General features: G+C 36.7%; 2 protein-coding genes across 2 annotated transcripts; one reads left to right on the top strand and one right to left on the bottom strand.

Moving 5' to 3' along the window:
• Window positions 1-275: 275 nt before the first annotated feature.
• Window positions 276-1,247, bottom strand: LOC104891962 (agamous-like MADS-box protein AGL80). The gene has a single exon (XM_010677751.1). The coding sequence runs from the start codon at window positions 1,245-1,247 to the stop codon at window positions 276-278; it is 972 nt and encodes a 323-aa protein (XP_010676053.1).
• A 1,807-nt stretch (window positions 1,248-3,054) lies between these two features.
• Window positions 3,055-19,562, top strand: LOC104891830 (putative DUF21 domain-containing protein At3g13070, chloroplastic). Its single transcript, XM_010677594.4, has 14 exons — window positions 3,055-3,990; window positions 6,016-6,113; window positions 6,202-6,295; window positions 6,384-6,461; window positions 6,629-6,732; window positions 8,192-8,273; window positions 10,247-10,386; window positions 10,464-10,542; window positions 10,656-10,719; window positions 13,104-13,195; window positions 13,503-13,568; window positions 16,934-17,050; window positions 17,423-17,602; window positions 18,858-19,562. The coding sequence occupies exons 1-14, from the start codon at window positions 3,427-3,429 to the stop codon at window positions 19,128-19,130; spliced, it is 2,031 nt and encodes a 676-aa protein (XP_010675896.1). The 5' UTR covers window positions 3,055-3,426; the 3' UTR covers window positions 19,131-19,562.
• Window positions 19,563-20,060: the final 498 nt, after the last annotated feature.

The raw sequence follows: 20,060 nt of genomic DNA on the forward strand, positions 1-20,060 counted from the left end.
AAGAATAATAATTTGGGAGAAAATTCATCTGAGACACCCAAATCTAAAAAAAAAGACAACAAAGCTGTTTCAATAATTATCATAGAACACCCACATACCCTAAAGAACTAACTAAAAACCCTTAAAAAAAAGCTATATATCATCAAAATCATCAACTAAATACCCTAAAATTACCAAATATAGAAACATAAAAATTCCATCTCTATAACAGATGAAACCTTATTCAATAAACATGCATAAAAGTTACTAAATATATAACTTCATCCTCCACATACCTACTTATAGAACATTTGATGATACTGCATTTGCCTTGGTAGAGTAACATTAGGCATCATTGGCAACTGCAAGGGCATAGATGACATTGCTAAACCAGCACCATATGATGATGATCCATCAACATTTTCGCCGAATCCTGACCCTTGATCATAGTACATAGGACTAACTCCACCCATCATATTCATGTTGTACATTATCATGTTGCTACTACTAGTACTACCACCATGATCATCCATTCTAGTTCCTCCAATTTGTTCCGAAATCGCGGTAGGATTGAAAGGCATCACTTGATGGTAGTATTCTTGATGATAATGATGATTATTATTGTTGTTAATAGAATAATTCAACATAGGAAATTGATTAAACTCTTCCACATTAGTGTAATCAACATTACTATTTTCACTAGAAATCATGAGATTAGGCATAGTTGCTGGCTCAAAATAGGGAACTAAACCTCCATTATTTTGACTATGATTATGATTATGATTAGTACCCTTAATCATATCAATCCTTTGACTAACAAACTCAATCTTTTGATCCAAAATAGCAAGTAATTCCATTAATTGATCAAGATTAAGCCCTTCAAACTTAGAATCCCAAGATGGGTATTTAGCTAATGCATTTTTATACCTTAATTTGCACAATTCTTGATCTGCCCTTTTTTTCCATTCATCAAACATGTCATACAAATTTAGGGCTCTTTTATATCTTTCTTCCTTAGGTACCCTTAAATACCTATCAATTATCTCCCTAGCAAGCTTGGCATGATCATGGTTTTTCGAGGGCGGTACCTCCCCTTTAAAGGCATAAACTTCAGCTTCTAAAGATTGTTTCCCTTGTTTATAAGGGTACATAATAATACAAACTGGTACATTGCATAAGATTGATAACTCTTTACCTTTCTTAATCAAACCTTTCTTTCTCTTTTCATAGGTTGTGTTTCTTGCTTTTTCCTTACTAATAAACTCCATAGGTATTTTTGCCCTACCCATACTTTTTTTTTTGTTGGTTTGAACGAGAGATCAGAGAAAAAAGAGATACAAATTTAGGTGTTGTAATGAATGAAGAAGTTAGTAAAGGTGTTTAATTAAAGAGGCTAAGTTGCTTGTGATTCAATGAAATTAACTAGGATCTTTGGATAATCTCGTATGTGATTATGGTAATTATATAAGTGTGGATGTGTGTAATGAGGGAATGAAATCAAAAAATATATTACTTGCCTTATTTGAGCATAATTGTAATTATTATTGTCGAGATTGTAATTTTGATTTGCCACCTAGTTTTTGGAATATTATGGTGTAAAACCGTGTAAGATTTATAGATTTAAGACTTTGATAGCTATCTTTTTTGATTGGTAAGGTAAGTTGAATGACCTCTGTTTTTTATCCATATGAGCCACGAAGGCGGTATAAAGTACAAAGAAGGGGAGGGAGAATCGAACCTGTGTCCTATCGTGTTCACAACACTTCAATCTTAACTACTAAACCAAGACATCCTTGGTAGTTGAATAACCTTTGTGCTATTCTTTGTATAGGCCCTCAATTTAGAGGTACAGTCGTACAAACACTTGGAAGGAGGGGAAAATTATAAGGGGAATCCTCTTTCAAATTTCCGTCATTTGGTGGGATTCAAACTTCTACCAAGTGACCAAGTGAGCCAAGTTACGCTTAGTATTTTCATAGCTAATTGATATCACTAAGCACTCATTGTCCAAGTTTTTTAGGCACTAATTTTTAATTTGGACCCCTAATTATTTTTATACAATAAGGAAAACTAAACAAAGCAGGTCTTTAGGAAGGATTTGTGACACATTTAAACTAAAATGCTAATATCTAGTACTATATCCTTTTCTATTTAAACTAAAATGTTAATCTCTACTCTAGTACTACATCCATCAAAGAAGTAATATAAATTTCCAAAAGACATTAATTACAAAAGATAGTAAATTCAAAATACAGTATGTATCCAAAAGCAGAATTGTAACCAAAAGTATAAACGATGTACCCATATGAGCATCAAAGCCTTATTAAACGATACCTATTGCTAACTAAAATTATGGAATTCATTAATAAGATGTTCTTGCTTTTGGTTAACTTTCGCTTTACAATTAATTATTTTCATCTTTATGTATGAGAGTTGTGCAAAAAGATGAAGAATAATTCAAGAGTTTGATGACACATATTCGAAAGAAGTTAGAGTGAAGTTGGAGAATTTAGAAGATAAAAAAGAAAGTTATGAAATTTATATGAAAAATTGAAACTAACAAGTTCATAAAAAGGTTCTATAAAACCACGTTTTATGCTTTGTTAATCCATACACACTTAAACTCTTGGTAGACACTAGACAAGAGTCTATCTCTTACTACTAATCTATACAAATATATTAAAAGGCGTGCGTAATAATGTATATACGCCACATGACACCTCTGTTACTCCACTAGAATTGTCCAATGTGTACATAAGTCATGTCAATCAACAAAAGTAAAATTAACTCGTGACAAGATTTGAACGCACGACCTCTTGCTATTATACGTGACACAATTACCATATCAACCAACTTATTATCATGCTTTAAGTATCCACATTATTATATTTGTAATTTTGTACCTTTTAAATGTTGAATTTTCCTTAATATATTTTAGTGGGAGCGGGAAAAAAATGCATATTAAGTCGGAAACACAATACCAACTTGGGACAACGCCCGAACCCAAATACTAGTTGTACTTAACTCTTGAAGCCTTGAAGGTGCAACTTGCAAAAAGCACCAACAAATCATCCTATTTGAAAAGTGAACTAACAACACTCAAGCCCATTTCTCGGTCTCTCATATCAACACTTCTCTCCTACAACATCCAAAATTCCCCCCAAATTTATCATTTTTCTGCGCTTTTTTTTTCGTGTCGGAGAGAGATTTTTCCTGATTAAAATTCTTGCCACAGAGTGAAGAAATCGAGGAAAGGATTAATCCAATTCGAATTCCAATTCAATCGCCGAATTTATGTGGTAAGGATTTTATTTTCGGAGAGAGAAGCGGAAAGTTCAATAGTAGGAAATGCAATTAGGGTTTTTGCGGAGATTTCAGCTATTACATTTCTATTATTTTAGCTAATGACTCAAAATTTTCCATTTTGTTAGTGGGAATTTGTTAATTATGGAACTTTTACTTGATTCTAGAGCAGCAATTAGCTGTTCTAGAGCTATTGTTAATTGTAGCAGCTCTAAATCAATGCTTTTAGCTGCTTGTAACAACAATTTTCGTGTTCCGGTGAAGATTTCGCCGAATAAAGCGCCTTTGAAGTATGTGTATAAAACCCTTATGGCATTCCCAGTTGCTGATAGTGGTAATAATAGATGTTTCAAGTGCTTAAGTTATAGAAATAATGGAAGATTGATTGCTAATGACCCGATACTTGAGGGGAGACGAGAGAATTTTGAGTCTATGAAGGTATTGCTTAAGAATGGGATGTTTTTGGCTGCAATTGTTTGTGGGGCTTTCCTGTTTGAGTGTCGAAGGGTAATGGCGGCCGAAGGGGTGGTTAATGCAGGGTATGGGGTTATTGGGCAGAGCATATTGCTGCTTAAGAGTGCGTGGCCGAAGACATTGCAGGTTCTTATGGTGTTCAAGGAGCAGGGATTGATCCTTGCCGCACTTTTGAGTCTTTCGGCTTTCTTCTCCATGGCTGAGACCTCAATCACCACTCTATGGCCGTGGAAGGTGACCTTTTAATTGCTTTCTACTCATTGTTGCTAGTATGAGATTTGTGAAAGACATTGGAATTCATGAAGTTGTTGGGTGTTTTGAATATATCTTTGTATTACTTTCGAGGCATAGAGGAATGATTTTTTGTTTTGTTTTATGTATCATTTGCAAATTTTTGCTTGCTTATCCTGTCAATAATTAATATATGGTAATTGGTACATGTGATAGACAAGGTGACAGTATAGAAACTAGTGGGTGATTGCCTTTTATTCCACACATGATGCAAATTAGATAGAGAACATCTAAATATGGTGGTGAATAGAAAAAAAGAGCTTTACCAAAAAAAAAAAAGAGAAAAAAGAGAGTATTGAGATTGGAATGAAATCTACAAGTTTAGCACCTTTTTTCCTACAAAGTGTAAGGGATATGAGAAGGAAGAGATAGAATCTGATCTTTGCTTTCTGCAGTTGAGTCATGGTCATTAAATATCTGAAAACCTAAATGGCGAGCTACTTATATTAGGGAAATTTCATGTGGTACCCCTGAGCTTGCAAAGAATGCATGGGGTACCCTTGCATTTTGAAAATCACACTGTCTACCCCTAAGGTGTGTACAAATCCACCATGTACCCTTAATGAATAATGAACATACTATGTCGTGAATTATCGAGAGTATCGAAGTTTGATAGTCATTAAGGGTATATGGTAGATCTTTTTTGCAATCTTTAAGGGTATATGTGTGATTTTCAAAATGTGAGGGTATCTAGGGCATTCTTAAAAACATTTGGGTACCTCATGAAAATAATGCCACGAGTAAAAGCAACTTTATGTACCTAAAAGATGTTATTTTCCTTATACAATCATTTCATACTAGATTTTCTCACAGGTGAAATTATAGCGTTGGGCGTTCGTGGATGTTCTGTATTTTTGGAACACATCTCTGAAAGTCTATGTGGATCAATTTTTGGGTGTCTTCGTGGAAGGGATGGGAGGGGGGGGGGGAGGATTAAGAAGTATCATCGTCCGAGTCACTTACAACTTACAAGCCGCCTTTACCAAATATTTATAGACAAATACACTAATCCATAATCAATAGAATCATGCATGACTTTATCTTAAAAAAGAAGTAAGGATAACTCTTGCTCATGCTAAGCACTTGACTATTCTCCCCTAAGAAAAAAGCACTTGACCGTTCATTCCAACTATACAAGATCTTCAAACAAATATGTTGGCACTTAGAACTTTAGAAGGCTTCCCCCTAATAATGCACCTAAGACACGCCTTCTCCACTATCACCTTCATTAATTTCTATAGCTGCATTTTATAGCATATCTAGTACATACTGCTTTCCCTCTCTGCTTTTCCTATCTATCCAGTCATTGAGAGTTGTAGAGAAGGATAAATCCAGTGTACTATTCTACAGCTTCATGCCACCCTTTATAGTTCCTCACTTCCTTGGTCATTCATCTAGCCAAGCGTCATGCTATCATGCCAAGGAATATTCTTGAGCCACTCTTTACCCTAAATTCTGCTGTAGACTTTAATTTGCTCCAAGCCCAATGGAATTGCTTTCCAGAGTTTGGATGGTCCCTAGCAGCAAGGATTAATGTATGGACTCACATCAAGGAAGTTACTACCTTCTAACAGTTTGGATACTTATTCCTGATCATGGCCCTTTATTATTTCTTTTGCTATGGTGGGTCGTGTTACCACCAGGAACCGACTTTAGAGATTGTGATTGTCATCAGTTCTTCCTTTTGTGGTGAAAACTGAAAAGAAAGAAACACTTACTTATGTCTGCTAGATTTATTTGTGTAATGTCTGAGACTCTGAGGTTCTTGTGCTGTTATAAATTTTTAACTTATGCTATAAGTGTCTCTTGGACCTTGGTATCTGAGAATTGAGATTTTATGAGATAAGTTCTTACCTCATGCATCTTTCTATTAATTATTGACTTAGTTCCTATTCTTGTTTTCCAAACCTGAGATGCGAATGCTCAATCCAGACAATAAATTTACTTGTTAGTGTCCTTGTCTGTCAGGTGCGTGAATTAGCTGAAAAAGAACCTGATAATGGTCTCTTCAGAATGCTTCGGAGTGATGTTACTCGATTTCTCACAACTATTCTCATTGGTACAACGTATGTTCCTCTCTTACTATGGTTTTATAGGTATTCTTTTGTTAAAAATTTATAATATCATTTAATTGAAGATTCTGCATATATGTAGTGTCGTTAATATCGCGGCAACTGCATTAGTTACTGATGCTGCAACAGCAATATTTGGTGAAGCTGGGGTCAGTGCAGCAACTGGAGTGATGACTGTATGTATATGGACTTTACCATCCACTTACCTACCTTTTGCTTTATTTGTGTTTTTCTGGTGTGTCTCATTTCTCTGTTTGGTATCAGGTTGCCATCTTGCTTCTTACTGAGATTACCCCTAAGAGCATAGCTGTACATCATGCCACAGAGGTTGCTAGATTTGTGGTGAGTCTATTGTCTTTAATTTTAAAATTTGTGATTGTGATTTACTTCGTGTGACTAGGGCATCTCTGGTTTGCATATAAACTAGAATGGCAGGTAAACTCTTGTGAGGTCTAGTGTTGTCTTGGACTTCCTATTCCTCTTTGTAATATTAAGTTTGTTATCTTTAGGTCAGACCAGTGGCCTGGCTTTCATTGGTGCTGTATCCAGTGGGAAGAGTCGTCACTTTCTTATCAATGGGAATTCTGAAAATGCTTGGATTAAAAGGAAGAAGGTTGGTTGCAGTGGCACTTATATCCTTTTCTAAGGTTTCAATTATCTCCCCCCCCCCCCTAACACCCTCCAAAAATAAGTCTTTAAATGTTCCAATTTCTTCTTTTGGGTTGCATATATTTTTTCTAAATTATTGGAAGATTCTGCGCCTCTTATTTTGTCCTTGAATGATTTGTTTATGTTGTTTACGGATGATACTATATTGGTAGATTAGAAAAGAGATGAGGTCAAGGTTAATTTGGGGTGATGTAGGCAGAAGGTAAAATCTTGAAAGTTCAGGCCAGGCTAAGTTGAAGCAAAATTAGTACATGGACTGTAATTTTAGTATTATGAGTGAGGCAAGTAAGGATAACATTGGATGGTAAGGGATTGCCTGTAAGTGAGTGTGACAAGTACCATAGATCAATTTTACCGAGGAATGAAGATATTGACCAAGATAGGTAGCTCAAACAGAGAGGAGAGTAACTGTTATTATGTGTGATCATAGCATACCCTTAAGGCTAACTGAAAATTTCTATAGGAAAATTCTTTACATGGGTTAGATTCTTAAGCATTTTGGAAGGATCATATATGAAGATGGGGGTAGTAGAGATAACTTATCTTCAGATGGATTTGTGAAAATACTTCTAGAGATAGAATTATGATCGAAGGTGTTTGTAAGAAGGTTTGAGTTGTGGATATTGAGGATAATATAAGAGAGAACCAGTTACGTTGAGCTATGCATGTAAGATGTCAACTAGATGATGCTTCGTTAAGGGTAGTGGAGAGTTGGGATGATGAAGGTTTTAGAAGTACTCGAGTAAAGACGTTAAGAATGACTTGAAGAAATTAGGTTTGGAGGACATATAGAAGTATAGAACACTTGATAAAATGGAATAGAGGCCAATGATCTTTGTGGAGTGTGGATGACTAGTTGAGATAGATTTTGATTCATGGAGCCGATTAGGTACTATTGGGATTTGAGTTTTCGCTTGTTGTATAATATTGTGGAATTTTTTTTGCGTAAGAGGAAAATGAATATAATTTGGGGTGGGATGGATTGCTAAAAATTAGGATAAAGTTTGTTTTATATCATCTCCTGTAAGTATTAAGGCCTTTTATTGTAACTTCATGGAGGGATATATATAATATATGTACACAAGTTAAATCTTAATATGGATTTGGCAAAGAATCTCTTTTTTTGGGTTTATGTTCCTTTGGCTGCCTATCTAGTAATCTGGCTGATGCTATATGAAGCAGCTTCTTCATTTGTTTTCTCAAGGGTTAAGGCTGATATTGATAATATAATAGGAGTCTTGGAGGTCGTACCCAATCTAGATTCTAATTACATTTCCTGCAGGGTTTCTAATAGTGCTTGAAAATCAAATTAATTGAACTTTTATAATATGCTGGAGCTCTCCTCTTTTATCTCTAATTCGAGGCATCCAACAATTTCCTCATACCTTTCAATTTTTTTAAAGTGAACCATATGTTACCGAGGAAGAGCTGAAGCTGATGCTGCGAGGAGCAGAATTAAGTGGAGCAATAGAAGAGGAAGAACAGGTATAATTTTTGCTCTGAGTGAGTTTTATCTTCCACCATTTGCACCCTTTATGTTAATTTGGGGTTGATTGTGATTTTGGTGGATGGGATTTCAAAGACCCTCGTTAAAAGATATTTGTTGACTTGTTCAATATTTTTATTTTTGTAAAATAGTCTTCAAACTTTTTCTAGTTTCACTGTTCGTTACAAGTGCCATTATGATACCATGATATGACAAATTGCAAGCAAAAGGTTAGCGCCATTTTAGAGTATGTGAAGACTAGGATTTAATCTTTTGTTTTTTTCACCAAGTATCCCTGAGTTTTCAGAAAATTCACGAGGTGCCCTCGCACTTTTCAGAATACACGGGGTACCCCTCAATTTCATGGTAATACATTCAAATGCCCTTAATGACTAACGGAGTTAACCACCGTTAGTCATTAACCCTAATTAACCCCCTTTCTCCCTAATTAACCCCTCTAAACCTAACCCCTATAACCCTAACCCTCTAACCCTAACCCCCTAACAATTAACCCCAACCCTAAAGCCCTAACCATAACCACCCAACCTCCACCACCTCCCCCTCCCCTGCAGCCTAGCAATAAAGGGGGGAAATGTTAAGCATTTTTCTTAAGAATGTAACTCCAGGTAAAGACTGATACATCTTGATATTCCTAGATTATTGCTAGTAAGTATTGTTATATAATTAGGTTTCCTTATGTAATCCTTGTACTACTAGGATTATGTTTCCCTATATTTCTGTATGAAGTATATATTGACAAATAAAATACAATCCTTCTCAAGGAGCCAATCACAACCTAGCATGGTAATGCTCTTGACCCTCACTTTCTTTTTTTATCCCTTAGCAGCCCATCTTCTCCTCTTCAGCCGCTTCCCAAGCCTCCACCCCGGCGTCCCTCCTTCTGTACCTGTTCCTGTTCTGTAGCGTGAGAACTAGCCCCTCTCAGAGTCCTTCAGAAACCTGAAAGCTAAAATGGCTTGTTTCATGACTATGATACAGTCGGCAGCCATGAGAAATGCTAGCTCACATCCTCCTTTGACACAGTTCACAGCATATGCTCCTTAGGGAGGAGATACACCCGGGCCGCATTGCCAACCATCAGCCCTTGATCGCTGCTCTTGTCTCGCCTGCTTTCTCTCCTAGCATAATTTCCTCTTAATACTCAACTTGGGGAAACTTTAAGGACCGCGAGAAAAACAAATCCAGCTCCCACAACAACAATACATGCGGACTGAAACCCTGCCAAAGCCATCCCCAAGCAACCCTCTCCATGGCCCGCTACAATATAGCCCCTTTACTTGTGAGGCTCTCTTTGAGCCATACCACCATGTCCACACGTAACACTGTAGTCAAGATTCTTTATATTGGGTGGACTTGTGATTTTATTCAATCATTCTATGCATTATGACGTTACTGTTGAAAGATGTTGATTAAGGCCTTGAACCTTGAAATGTTCTGAATTTTTCATTATATGGGATAGAGAGACTACAGAGGTGTAATCTTTGAATCAAAGTCTGCTTTTAAAATATCTTAGCTGAATTACAGATGCTTATGTGTAATACTCTAGTTACTGTTGTTAGACATATAGATGAATGTGTAATATAGTGTAAGTAGGTATATCCCATACTGTAGCTTATTTGAAGTACCTAAATGTCAAAGTACGGGCACTCCATTGGGAACTTTATTTACTTCTGCACTATTCTGTACTGTAGAAATGTGTTGTACATGTCTACACCTTATGTTTCATTATAAGAGTCCTAAATGGTACTTTTTTGGGTGCAAATTTAGAGGCCTCCTTCAACTGTTTTTATTTGCTATACTTCTTGGCCTTATTCTTAAATATATATAAGTTCAATTTTGGAATTGGTGGGCTGAGGTCGTGTCTTTCAATTTGTGTAGCAAGTAAAGATTTTTAACTTCTTTGCAATGTTATAGCAATTTAATATGTTAATATATGATATTTCCAATCCAGGACATGATTGAAAATGTGCTGGAGATCAAAGATACTCATGTTAGAGAGGTTATGACACCACTTGTTGATGTTGTTGCCATTGATGCTAGTGCATCATTGATAGACTTCCATAGTTTATGGGTGAAGCATCAGTACTCGAGGTATGTGATACTGCATGATACAAAGCATATCAAATTCATGTTCATAGGATGACGTATTTTTGATGCCCATTTTATAGGGTGCCTGTATTTGAACAGCGTGTTGATAACATAGTTGGTATAGCATATGCAATGGATATGCTGGATTATGTTCAGAAGGTCTGCTAGTTTCTTTTCAGCATACTTTCTTTTAGATTGACTCTTCTTTCTTATTGATTCCATGCGTCAATCTCATAGTTTGCAGAATTTCTATGCTATGTTTGATTTTGAAGGGGGAGTTACTGGAAAGCTCTACTGTTGGAGATATGGCACACAAGCCAGCTTACTTTGTTCCCGGTACTTCTTGACATTTGTGTTTACTTCATCATGTTGTGTAATGTCTATGTTCCCCTCCCTGAAAAATTCAATGCGATGGTGTTTAATGTGATAAAGAATGTTATCTCTTCTAGGCTCTAGTTTAACAAATTACCCGAACTATTACATAACACCAATAGTGGATTCAATTAGGATAAGCACCTAGAAATGGCATGTCATGTCATTTATTTTTCTTGGCTTGTTCTCTACCCGGATATTGGTGTTATTTGACTAGTTTGTATGGGTTTTGATGGTCACATTTGGTAGATGGTGACTTATATTAATCTTATGGATAATTTAGATGATTTATCTATCCATCTCTAGTTCAAATTGGCCTCTGCATAATAGCCTTTGTCATTGTAAGGGTAAGGTTACACTTATCCTACATCTGTACCATCCCCTTAGTGGGATCTGGTTTGAGTCCTCAGGGTTTTAAGAAGGTTTAAGTAGTTTAAATAGTTTATTTCATAGGGCTGATGACAAAGGAGTTGGTCCTACCCGTGCTCGAATGGGAATTGATGTGGTAACTTACATATGAGTAACTTTTAATTAGCCAAATTTTTATGTACAATTTAGGAGGTTCCAGATTCAAAGCAAGGAATTCACAACTATGGGAAAAGTTGTCCCCTGATTCTCATTTTCTGCTCATTATTCTCCAATCATGATAGCCTATAAATTATTGCTTCTTCCAGTATTTCAAAGGATACGGTGTCTCATTTCAGTTCATCCATTATCTTAATTGTATTACAGTTGATAGTTCTGGGTAGTTAGATGTTCGTAGCCTTACCACTGCAAGCTGCAGAGGCAGTGACTCTTCATTTATAAAATATTTCTTTTGCAGAACACTGATGCTTCAAGCCTCTATGCTATGGATTTGAGATCCATTTCTGTAAGCATGGCCTGTTTCTGTATCTATCTCGTAAAAAATCTTCCCATTTCTAAAAGCAATGACTAAATGAATGTATGAGTTTACGTCGTACAATTGGATGTCCTTAGCAACCAGCAGATGACTTTTAGATGTATGTGGTCTTACTTCAGGTGTTTTTTAGATTTTTTTCCTTCTCTTCATCTATACCGGTGGATTCAAGACTTAGGAGTTAGGGCTCAGGAGTGCCAAAACTACATCAACTCCAATCGTTCTCTTACAGATTATTGATTTGATAGATGTTGAGAAGTGTCTTATGCTCGAAAATGTAGAGAAGTGTACAACTTAATGGTTGATGATACTTAAGGTACTTGTATACTTGAGTGGTCTAAAGTATCCTCTGCTTTGGTAGGTTTTTTCGACGTAGTGAATTTGCTATATAGTGCTAACAAGGCTTTATTTTTAGACTTGTTACAAAATGTTAAGACTTGATAAATGACTAGAAGCACTATGGAATGTGTCTAATTGAATGATAGACTGTAGTAGACTTGTTTGTGCATGTGCTTATCCTGTACAATATTCCTTTTCTATTTTTGTGGATCCAGTGGTTTGCTTGCTGTGACTAACCGTACAATATTGAGAGAAGTCGTTTTTGCTACAAACACCAAGCTATCCCACACGCCCCACCTGTTAGAAAAAATAATCAAGGGAAATATAACTTTACACTCAGGAAAAGTGAGGAAATCTCTGGATTTCCAATGTCTGGAGGGACCTTCTCCCCCTCCTTTCCATTGAAACAATTTGACTGCACCTGCCAGCCAATGGATCGTCTACCTTTATGCAGCTGTGAGAAATGTAATATTTGCTTTGAAAAGGGGTGCTAGTTCGTGCTCTGCCGCCTCCAAGGAAAACATTTTCTAGGAAAAAGGGTTTCCAATTCTTTACCTTCCTATTTCATTCCCCACCCATCTTCTCCCCTCGATTTCCATTTTTCTTTTCACTCTAGCTTTTCTTGCAAGAAACCAAACAGAAGAAACTCAATCTACTACACCCTCTGTACCTTGATATTTCCCCCATATTCCATTTTGGTTCGTCCCTTAAAAATTCCATTTCTTATTTTGGGAAAATTAGGACCACTTTATCTCTTTAGTCACATGTGCAAAAGGACAAATTTCCCCACCAATACCAAAGAGGCCTTACATAAGTAAGAAAACCAAAATGGGGTAGATATTAAGGGATGGAGGGAGAATAGTGTTTTATGTTGAAACCTTGTCATTCAACCAAATAAAGCCTTGAACATTCATTGGTCTTCCTGTTTTCTTAGATTCTAGTGCTGATGAACGAAGAGATTATGATGTAGTAGATTAAAATTAAGTATTTTGTGCTGTTCTTTTGAGCCAGCCCCCCCCCCCCCCCCCCTAGTTCCTTTGGATTTGATTCTGTCTTGAATCTACAAAACTGATACTATTTACGATAACTTATTCTCTTTTTTATTTCACAGATTCTATGTCTGTATGGAATCTTCTTCGAGAGTTTCGAATTAGAAAAGTCCACATGGCCATTGTCCTTAATGAATATGGAGGAACTGTAGGGGTAGGTAACTCCATCCTTTATCCTAAACTGTTTTTTGAGCTGTATTTGCAATTTTAGTTTAGCTCAAAATAGTGAATATGAATATTTAATGTTGGTCTGTTGTGGTCCTTAGTACAATATGTAAAGTGGCATTTATTTTAAAGAGCAAGTGTCATCTTCAAATTTTATATCATTTATGACCTACAAAGTTTAAGTTTGCTTGAATAGCATTGCATATTTTTTACTTGTATTAATTGTATCCTTTTCCTCCTCGACCCTTGGTTGTGTTTAATTGTCCATATCTGATTGTAAATTTTCCATGAAACAGTTAGTGACTTTGGAAGATGTTGTTGAAGAAATTGTTGGTGAAATTTATGATGAGAATGATTCAAAGGTAAGACATCTTCATATACATTTCAATTTTTGGTTGTGGATTGTAGTCATGAGAGATTCTATCCTTTGGCGTGTTCATCATTATCGCCATTGCTTCCAAGAAGATGTTATCACAAAAGCATGAGCTTACATAGAGAGAACTGAATGCATTCTAGAGATTGAGAAGAAACCTTAGATTAATGCCACAATGAGTTATAACTTATAAGTACATAGGGCTAGACTGCACTGTGTATGAATCATTTAAGTGGCCTTTTTTTATGACTAACCTTTGCTGTTGAATTTTCTTCTTAAATTCGAACACAGCCTTAAAACATTGTCTTTCTTGAAAATTTTCTGAGGTCCACATTCCGCACTCTTTTATCCTGTACATTCATAGTTTACTTGTCACAAGCTGTTTTGTCTAGAAATCTTTCCCCTCCTGTAGAGGTCCACTCACAGCATTTCAGAATTAAATTGATGTTGAAGAGTGAGGGGTTAGCGTATGAGCAAGATGGCGCTGCTTGCTAGACCAATACTATTATGATACTTGTGAACATGAAGGTGTAGCCTGGTGTCATTGTGGAGATTAGAGGTTGATTGGTAAGGGTTTTAAAAGTTGAAGGTGGCTATATATTGATATGTTCAAGATTTCCCCGGACTTGATGAAACGGCACATAGCTTTCGCAGGGAACTTTTTTTTTGGGGGGGGAGGTTGTGTCGGTGGAGGGGTTTGTTTTAGAAGATAAGGGGTTCAGTGGAAGCATAGTCACATTTTTGTTACTAGAATGCCTAAAAAGGATATTTATATGAGACTAATGCGACTTAAAATTTTGCTCTAATGTCGATTGAGGCTGCTACAAGTGCTTTTAATTGGTCTAAGACACTGTTTATTTTACTTTTTCTTAGTTTCAAACTGTAAATTTGTGTGCCACATTTTAAAGTTGAGGTGATCGTCAATGTATGAAGTGAGTATAAGGTCATTTATTTCATTGTAGGATTTAGCAAGACCTATGACACCTGGTGTATTAAACTTAAGATAAAAATTGGAGTTCCTTTTTTAAGATTTGCTCTGTATTGCTTGTTGTACTTCTTCGTTCCACCAATCCTTACTCGGTCGTATGCTTCCTTTGGGTTCTCCTAGGACCTCCCTCACCACTTTCTTTATGGTGTGCTCCATCGTAATCTGAAGAAACAAATCCTCCATGTATGCTTTCAAGTCCATTGAGATCCCCACCAATGATCAATTTCTCACCTCTAGGAACATGTTGCACCACTTCCTCCAAGTCGTCCCAAAATTCTTGTCTAATTGAGGGATCCACGCCTACTTGTGAGACAATTTTACAATAGTTACGCGTTAATTCCTTATCACAAGCTTAATAGTTAATACTCTTAATTCATCGCGTTTTCTATACAATTCCACTACGTCATCAATATACTCTTAATTCATCGCGTTTTCTATACAATTCCACTACGTCATCAATATATTCTTGATCGATGAGAATACCTAGCTTCTGTCGAAAAAAATGAGAATACCTACCTCATTCCTACACTTATCCTTTCCCGAGTAATAATGCTTATAACCCCATGGAGTTATTTATCGTGCCTTTTTCCCAACCTACTCCAATAAACACGTTATGTCAATTCTCCTCCTTATAACCTCTACTAATTCTACCAATCTGTCTTTCAAAGTCAATTTTCCATGTCCCGTAACACATCCCAGTATCTCGCTAGCTCTTTTTGTTACCATTACCATGAACTTTTGGATGTTTAATTATCGAAAAAAAATGCGGATGCAGTCGCGGTAAAAGTCGTGTTATCACGGAAGCAACTTCTTTTGGATGTATGGAACCGATAGCTACTATCGCGGCGTCAATTTTTGCAAAAAGATTCACATACAAGGGATTTAACGTCATATTTGCAAATTTATAGTTTAAATTTCTTCATCATGATATATGAAACAAGTAAACAATTCATATAAATACAAATTAAAATTCCCCCACTAATTTATTCTCCCTTGTTGAGTATGTGTGTTGTTTTCTTACTATATTTGTCTTTTCTTTCGTCAATTCTGTCAAAAGAACGGACATAACGGAAAAAAGAACACTCAAATGCAGCGAGTCATCGTTACGTAATGGATGAGGCAACGACATTTCTTGGAATGGCAACTTCCAAATTCGTTAAAGTACCGCGGTTACGTAACGGATCGGCCGAGTTTTAATTCCATCTTACTATGGCCAGATGGTGCGCTGCGTCCAGGCGACGACCTAGCAACCCTTGCATATTTTTCACTGAGCTTATGAAGTGTAGCGTACCCCTGCATATTTGACACCACTCCCCGATGGGGGGTTGGCGTGTCGTTTATTGGGGACGACGCAGCAATCTTGAATATTTTTCATTGCACCAGGCTTATGAAGTGTAGCGCGGCGCTAAAAAGGGGACCTCTCCACGACATTCAATTTTGGATTCATGTTCATAAGATGTGACTGAATTTTATGTTGGTCGCCACAAACATACCATAAGTTTCCTCCTTAATCCTGACTTGAGAGTAGCAGTAAATGCCACAAAACGACATTGTAGGCTTTAGCAGGCCTGTGATATCTGCTGTATTCAACTTAAGATAAAAATTGGAGTTCTTTTAAGGTTGCTATATAGTTCGAAGCTTGGAGCGACTGTTCCTTTTCTTGCTTTTGTGGAGAAAGCTATGCATTATACTTTGTAATGGCGTGATCTTGCCTCCTTTTGTATACCTGCACAATTCTTTGTTTTCTTATTGATCAGATAGATTTTTTAGTTACTGGTTAACGATGAGGCTGTGTTAGGCCCTGTTCTTTTGGACTTATTTTCAGTTTAGTTCAGTTCAACACTCATGTTAAGCTTTCTCGCAGTTGAGTTTAGTTTCTCCCGGTCCAAAAGAACGGGGCCTTATTGGGCTTACACGTGCTGCAGAGTGTGCTAATTCTATTAAATGAAGTTCTAGTAGTAGCAGTAAATAATGTTTGCCAATCACTTACTAATGCTATTAGTATTGTACATTATGGGCTAACAGCTTTCATGTAGTTTTAAGATTGTATTTGGATGTTTTTGTTATTTATTTCTAATCAGAGTTGGGTTTTGCTTTACTAGATAGGAGGGTCGGGGATTGGGTAGCTTGACAACTTTCCATTGTTTTCTAGATTTTTTTTTTTTTACTTTCTGTGCTGATATGGAATGAACAGTTAATGACAATGCTTATTTTCCTGCTGAGGGCCTTGTGTTGCAAAATGAGAAAAAGAAATGCTGCTGGTGGTTAGAATTTACATGCTTGTTTTTCTTGGATTAATGATTACCTTGTCAAAATTTCACAATGGTGTATTAATTATTGTTAGTTCTCAATCTACCCTGGTATAGGAAGAAATTCAGAAGAAAACAGGCTACATTGTGATGCGAGCTGACGGGATTTATGATGTGGATGCTAATACCACAATTGATCAGCTTTCTGAAGAGTTGAGCATCAAAATGCCTGAGGTGCAGTTCTTCTACCCCTGCCCGTCTTCTCTCTTTGCCCTGTTTCCCCCACCTGTGGTGGTCGAAGCTACAATTTGATATGTAGGGATTGCTGATCCCTAGTTGAAGTATTATGATGGACGGTGCTTTTGAACCCTTAAGTTCCAATTTTCGAATTCAGATCATGCTTAAATTTTGTCTTTTGTGATGGCTAATTTGGGCAGGATTGCTTAGGTAGTTTTCAGCTAATTCTAAATGTCAATTTGGGACTTCACTTGTTTGTATACAACATGTGTTGTGAAAATGGCAGTGACATGTCTCTTCCTGAGACTTTGATATTGATAGCTAATGTCCATTTTACTCTTCATTTACTGCTTTGTTCTTCTGTTGCAGGGTCACCAATATGAGACAGTTTCTGGTTTTGTTTGCGAGGCATTTGGATATATCCCAAGAACAGGCGAGAGTATGAAGGTGGTTCTTGAGAGGGATAATGAAGAAGAGGAGGATAAGTACAAGGAAGAAGAATCCGAACGCCAAGAAAACAAGGAAAAGTCTCAGATTTTCAAAGTAGAGGTATGCAACCACTTTCAGTTTTACTCTTACTTTGGGTCTCTGAGATGCTACAAACCACTTCCCCAATTTGGCCACGCATTTATATAAGGTGTCACTTGGTGAGTCAATTTTCAGGATGATAAAATCTGTCAGGCTGACGTGGATTTTTGTGTTATGATTTGTTACTTTAAGTCGGAAGAAACTTTATATTATTCAGGGTTGGGTAATCTACCTGCCAGAGGTAGACATAAATAAATAGTAAAATCCAACTAAGCAGTAACAATTGTAGTTTCTTGTTCTCTATTTCCAGTAGGTGGATTAATCAGTGGGTAAATGTGGCCTTCTCTCTTTGAGTCCTTTTCTGATGTTCCATACAACGATGACAACATTACCCAAGGCCTTTAAGGAAGCTCCTGCCTTGAGGGAGATAGGGTTTATCCAGCATCACCCTGTCATTAGTAGAGACCTTTCTGAATTGACACTTGATCCGATTTGGCACATCTGTCTGTGACTTGATTATTATGAATATGAAGTTCATTAATAGCATGTTTGGTATATGATTTTTAAGTGTTGCAAACCGAAATAAGAAACCAATTTGTTATATGTTTGGTATGAGGAGTGGGGTTAAAGGTTTCCGTTTCTTGAGGGCAACTTTTTCCACCCAATGTTTACCCTTCTCGATCCTATCATTAAGGTAGCCTCCTTAATCCAATACCTATAAGTATTACCTTTCCATAGTGAAACCAAACACCTAATGAAGGTAACAATTGTTGTAACAATTTATTCACTGTATTTGGTTTAGTTCCATTCCATGAGTTGAAACAAACATGCACCATATGTAATTAGTCATTTTAACTTAGTCCATTATAATCCAAAAGTCATACTCCCTCTGTTTTTTCTTTTGTTCCTTTGACTCGATGTACTGCTTTAACCATTAATATCTTTAATTAAATTTAGTAAAGGTAAAAATATAATTTGAGATAAATCCAGCATGATATTTGTTTTTATATATTAATAAAAAGATATTGTAAAAGTCAAAGTGGAACAACCAATTGAAAAATGGAGGAAGTATAACAGGTAATTTTGACTCTTGATAAAGGACACTATAATTTTTTGAACCTGTAATTCGAGAGTTGAAGTCAAATGTCTAATGGTCATCAAACCAAATGTATAAATTGGATTTTATGGATCAAATTTTCAGTTAAAATGGCAAACATGTGTAGCTCTGCTATGATTCTTGTAAAACCCAATCCCTTAAAATATGTCCTTTGTGCAGATACTAGCTGGTGATGCAAGAAAAGTCAGTGCTGTTCGTTTTGAAAAGGTGGAACACGATGACACAGTACTAGGAGCAAACGGAGTTGCTCCGTCTTTCCCTAAAATCATGAAGAGGAATCGACCTAGAGATGAAGACTTCGATAGGTCTTACAATCATGAGAACCAGGCAGATGTCTTGGATCTGTCCCTTGATGAGGATGGATTTGGGAAGGATAGTGACGGCAGCTCTGGCAATGGCATAGTTGTGGATCATCTTGATAGTCTTGATTAAGGTGGCCAGTACCTAGGCCTGGTTAGGCCTACCTCTGAATAGATCGGCTCTAGACCTGACCAGGCCATGCCGTGGGTTGTTTGAGGCCAGGGCTAGCCTGAACCAGAACTGTTCTGGATTAAATCGAGTGAACCTAGCTTGTCCTGGCCTGGTTCGAAGGCAATGTTGGAATCGACCTGTAACAGTGAATCGGCCACTGGCCCCCTTTAGAATTCAGTATGATTATAGACAGTAGACAGTCAATTTTTTATATCATCCATATTCTTTTTGTTATATGTAACTGTAATTTTGAACCTGCAAAAATTGTAAGGTTGTTTATTTTAGGGGTGTGGTGATGGTTGTGTTGGGCATGTTAAAGGGGAATAAAGCCAAACCCAAAATATCAGGATTGTACATTTGCCTGTATATGTCATGTCCGATAAGCTTTGTGTACTTGCTTTTATCGCAATTAGTGGTTAATAATAATATATCAAGTGTCGAGGAAAGAGAAAAAAGTTTGTGATTGGGACTTTGGGAGTTAAGACTTAAGAGTTGAGCATGCACTAAGTAGCAGTTTTACTTTCAGACGGGACTCAGAAATAAGTTTTTGTTTAGGTTTCACATGAACTACTTTTTTAGGAGAGCACAACAAGGAACAAAGATCAATAGTATGAGCTTCATCTCCACAAAATCAACACCCTGAAGATAAATCTTCTTACCATATGACATAGTCACACACCTTTACCACATGTCCTAATCACTTCAGCGTATACAGGAGGGTTTCATTGATATTGACACGAATACGAGCACGTGCAAATCTAATTTTTTTTCTAAGCAAAGAATTTTGATCCAGTTTTACAAGAGTACCGATATTATTTGCAGTAAACACGTTGGCAACAAATTCATGATTCAATAACTTAGTAGGAAAACGAGGAGTACGAGCTAATAAAT

This window comes from Beta vulgaris, chromosome 4, assembly GCF_026745355.1.
Source record: "Beta vulgaris subsp. vulgaris cultivar EL10 chromosome 4, EL10.2, whole genome shotgun sequence".
Classification (NCBI taxonomy): Eukaryota; Viridiplantae; Streptophyta; class Magnoliopsida; order Caryophyllales; family Amaranthaceae; genus Beta; species Beta vulgaris.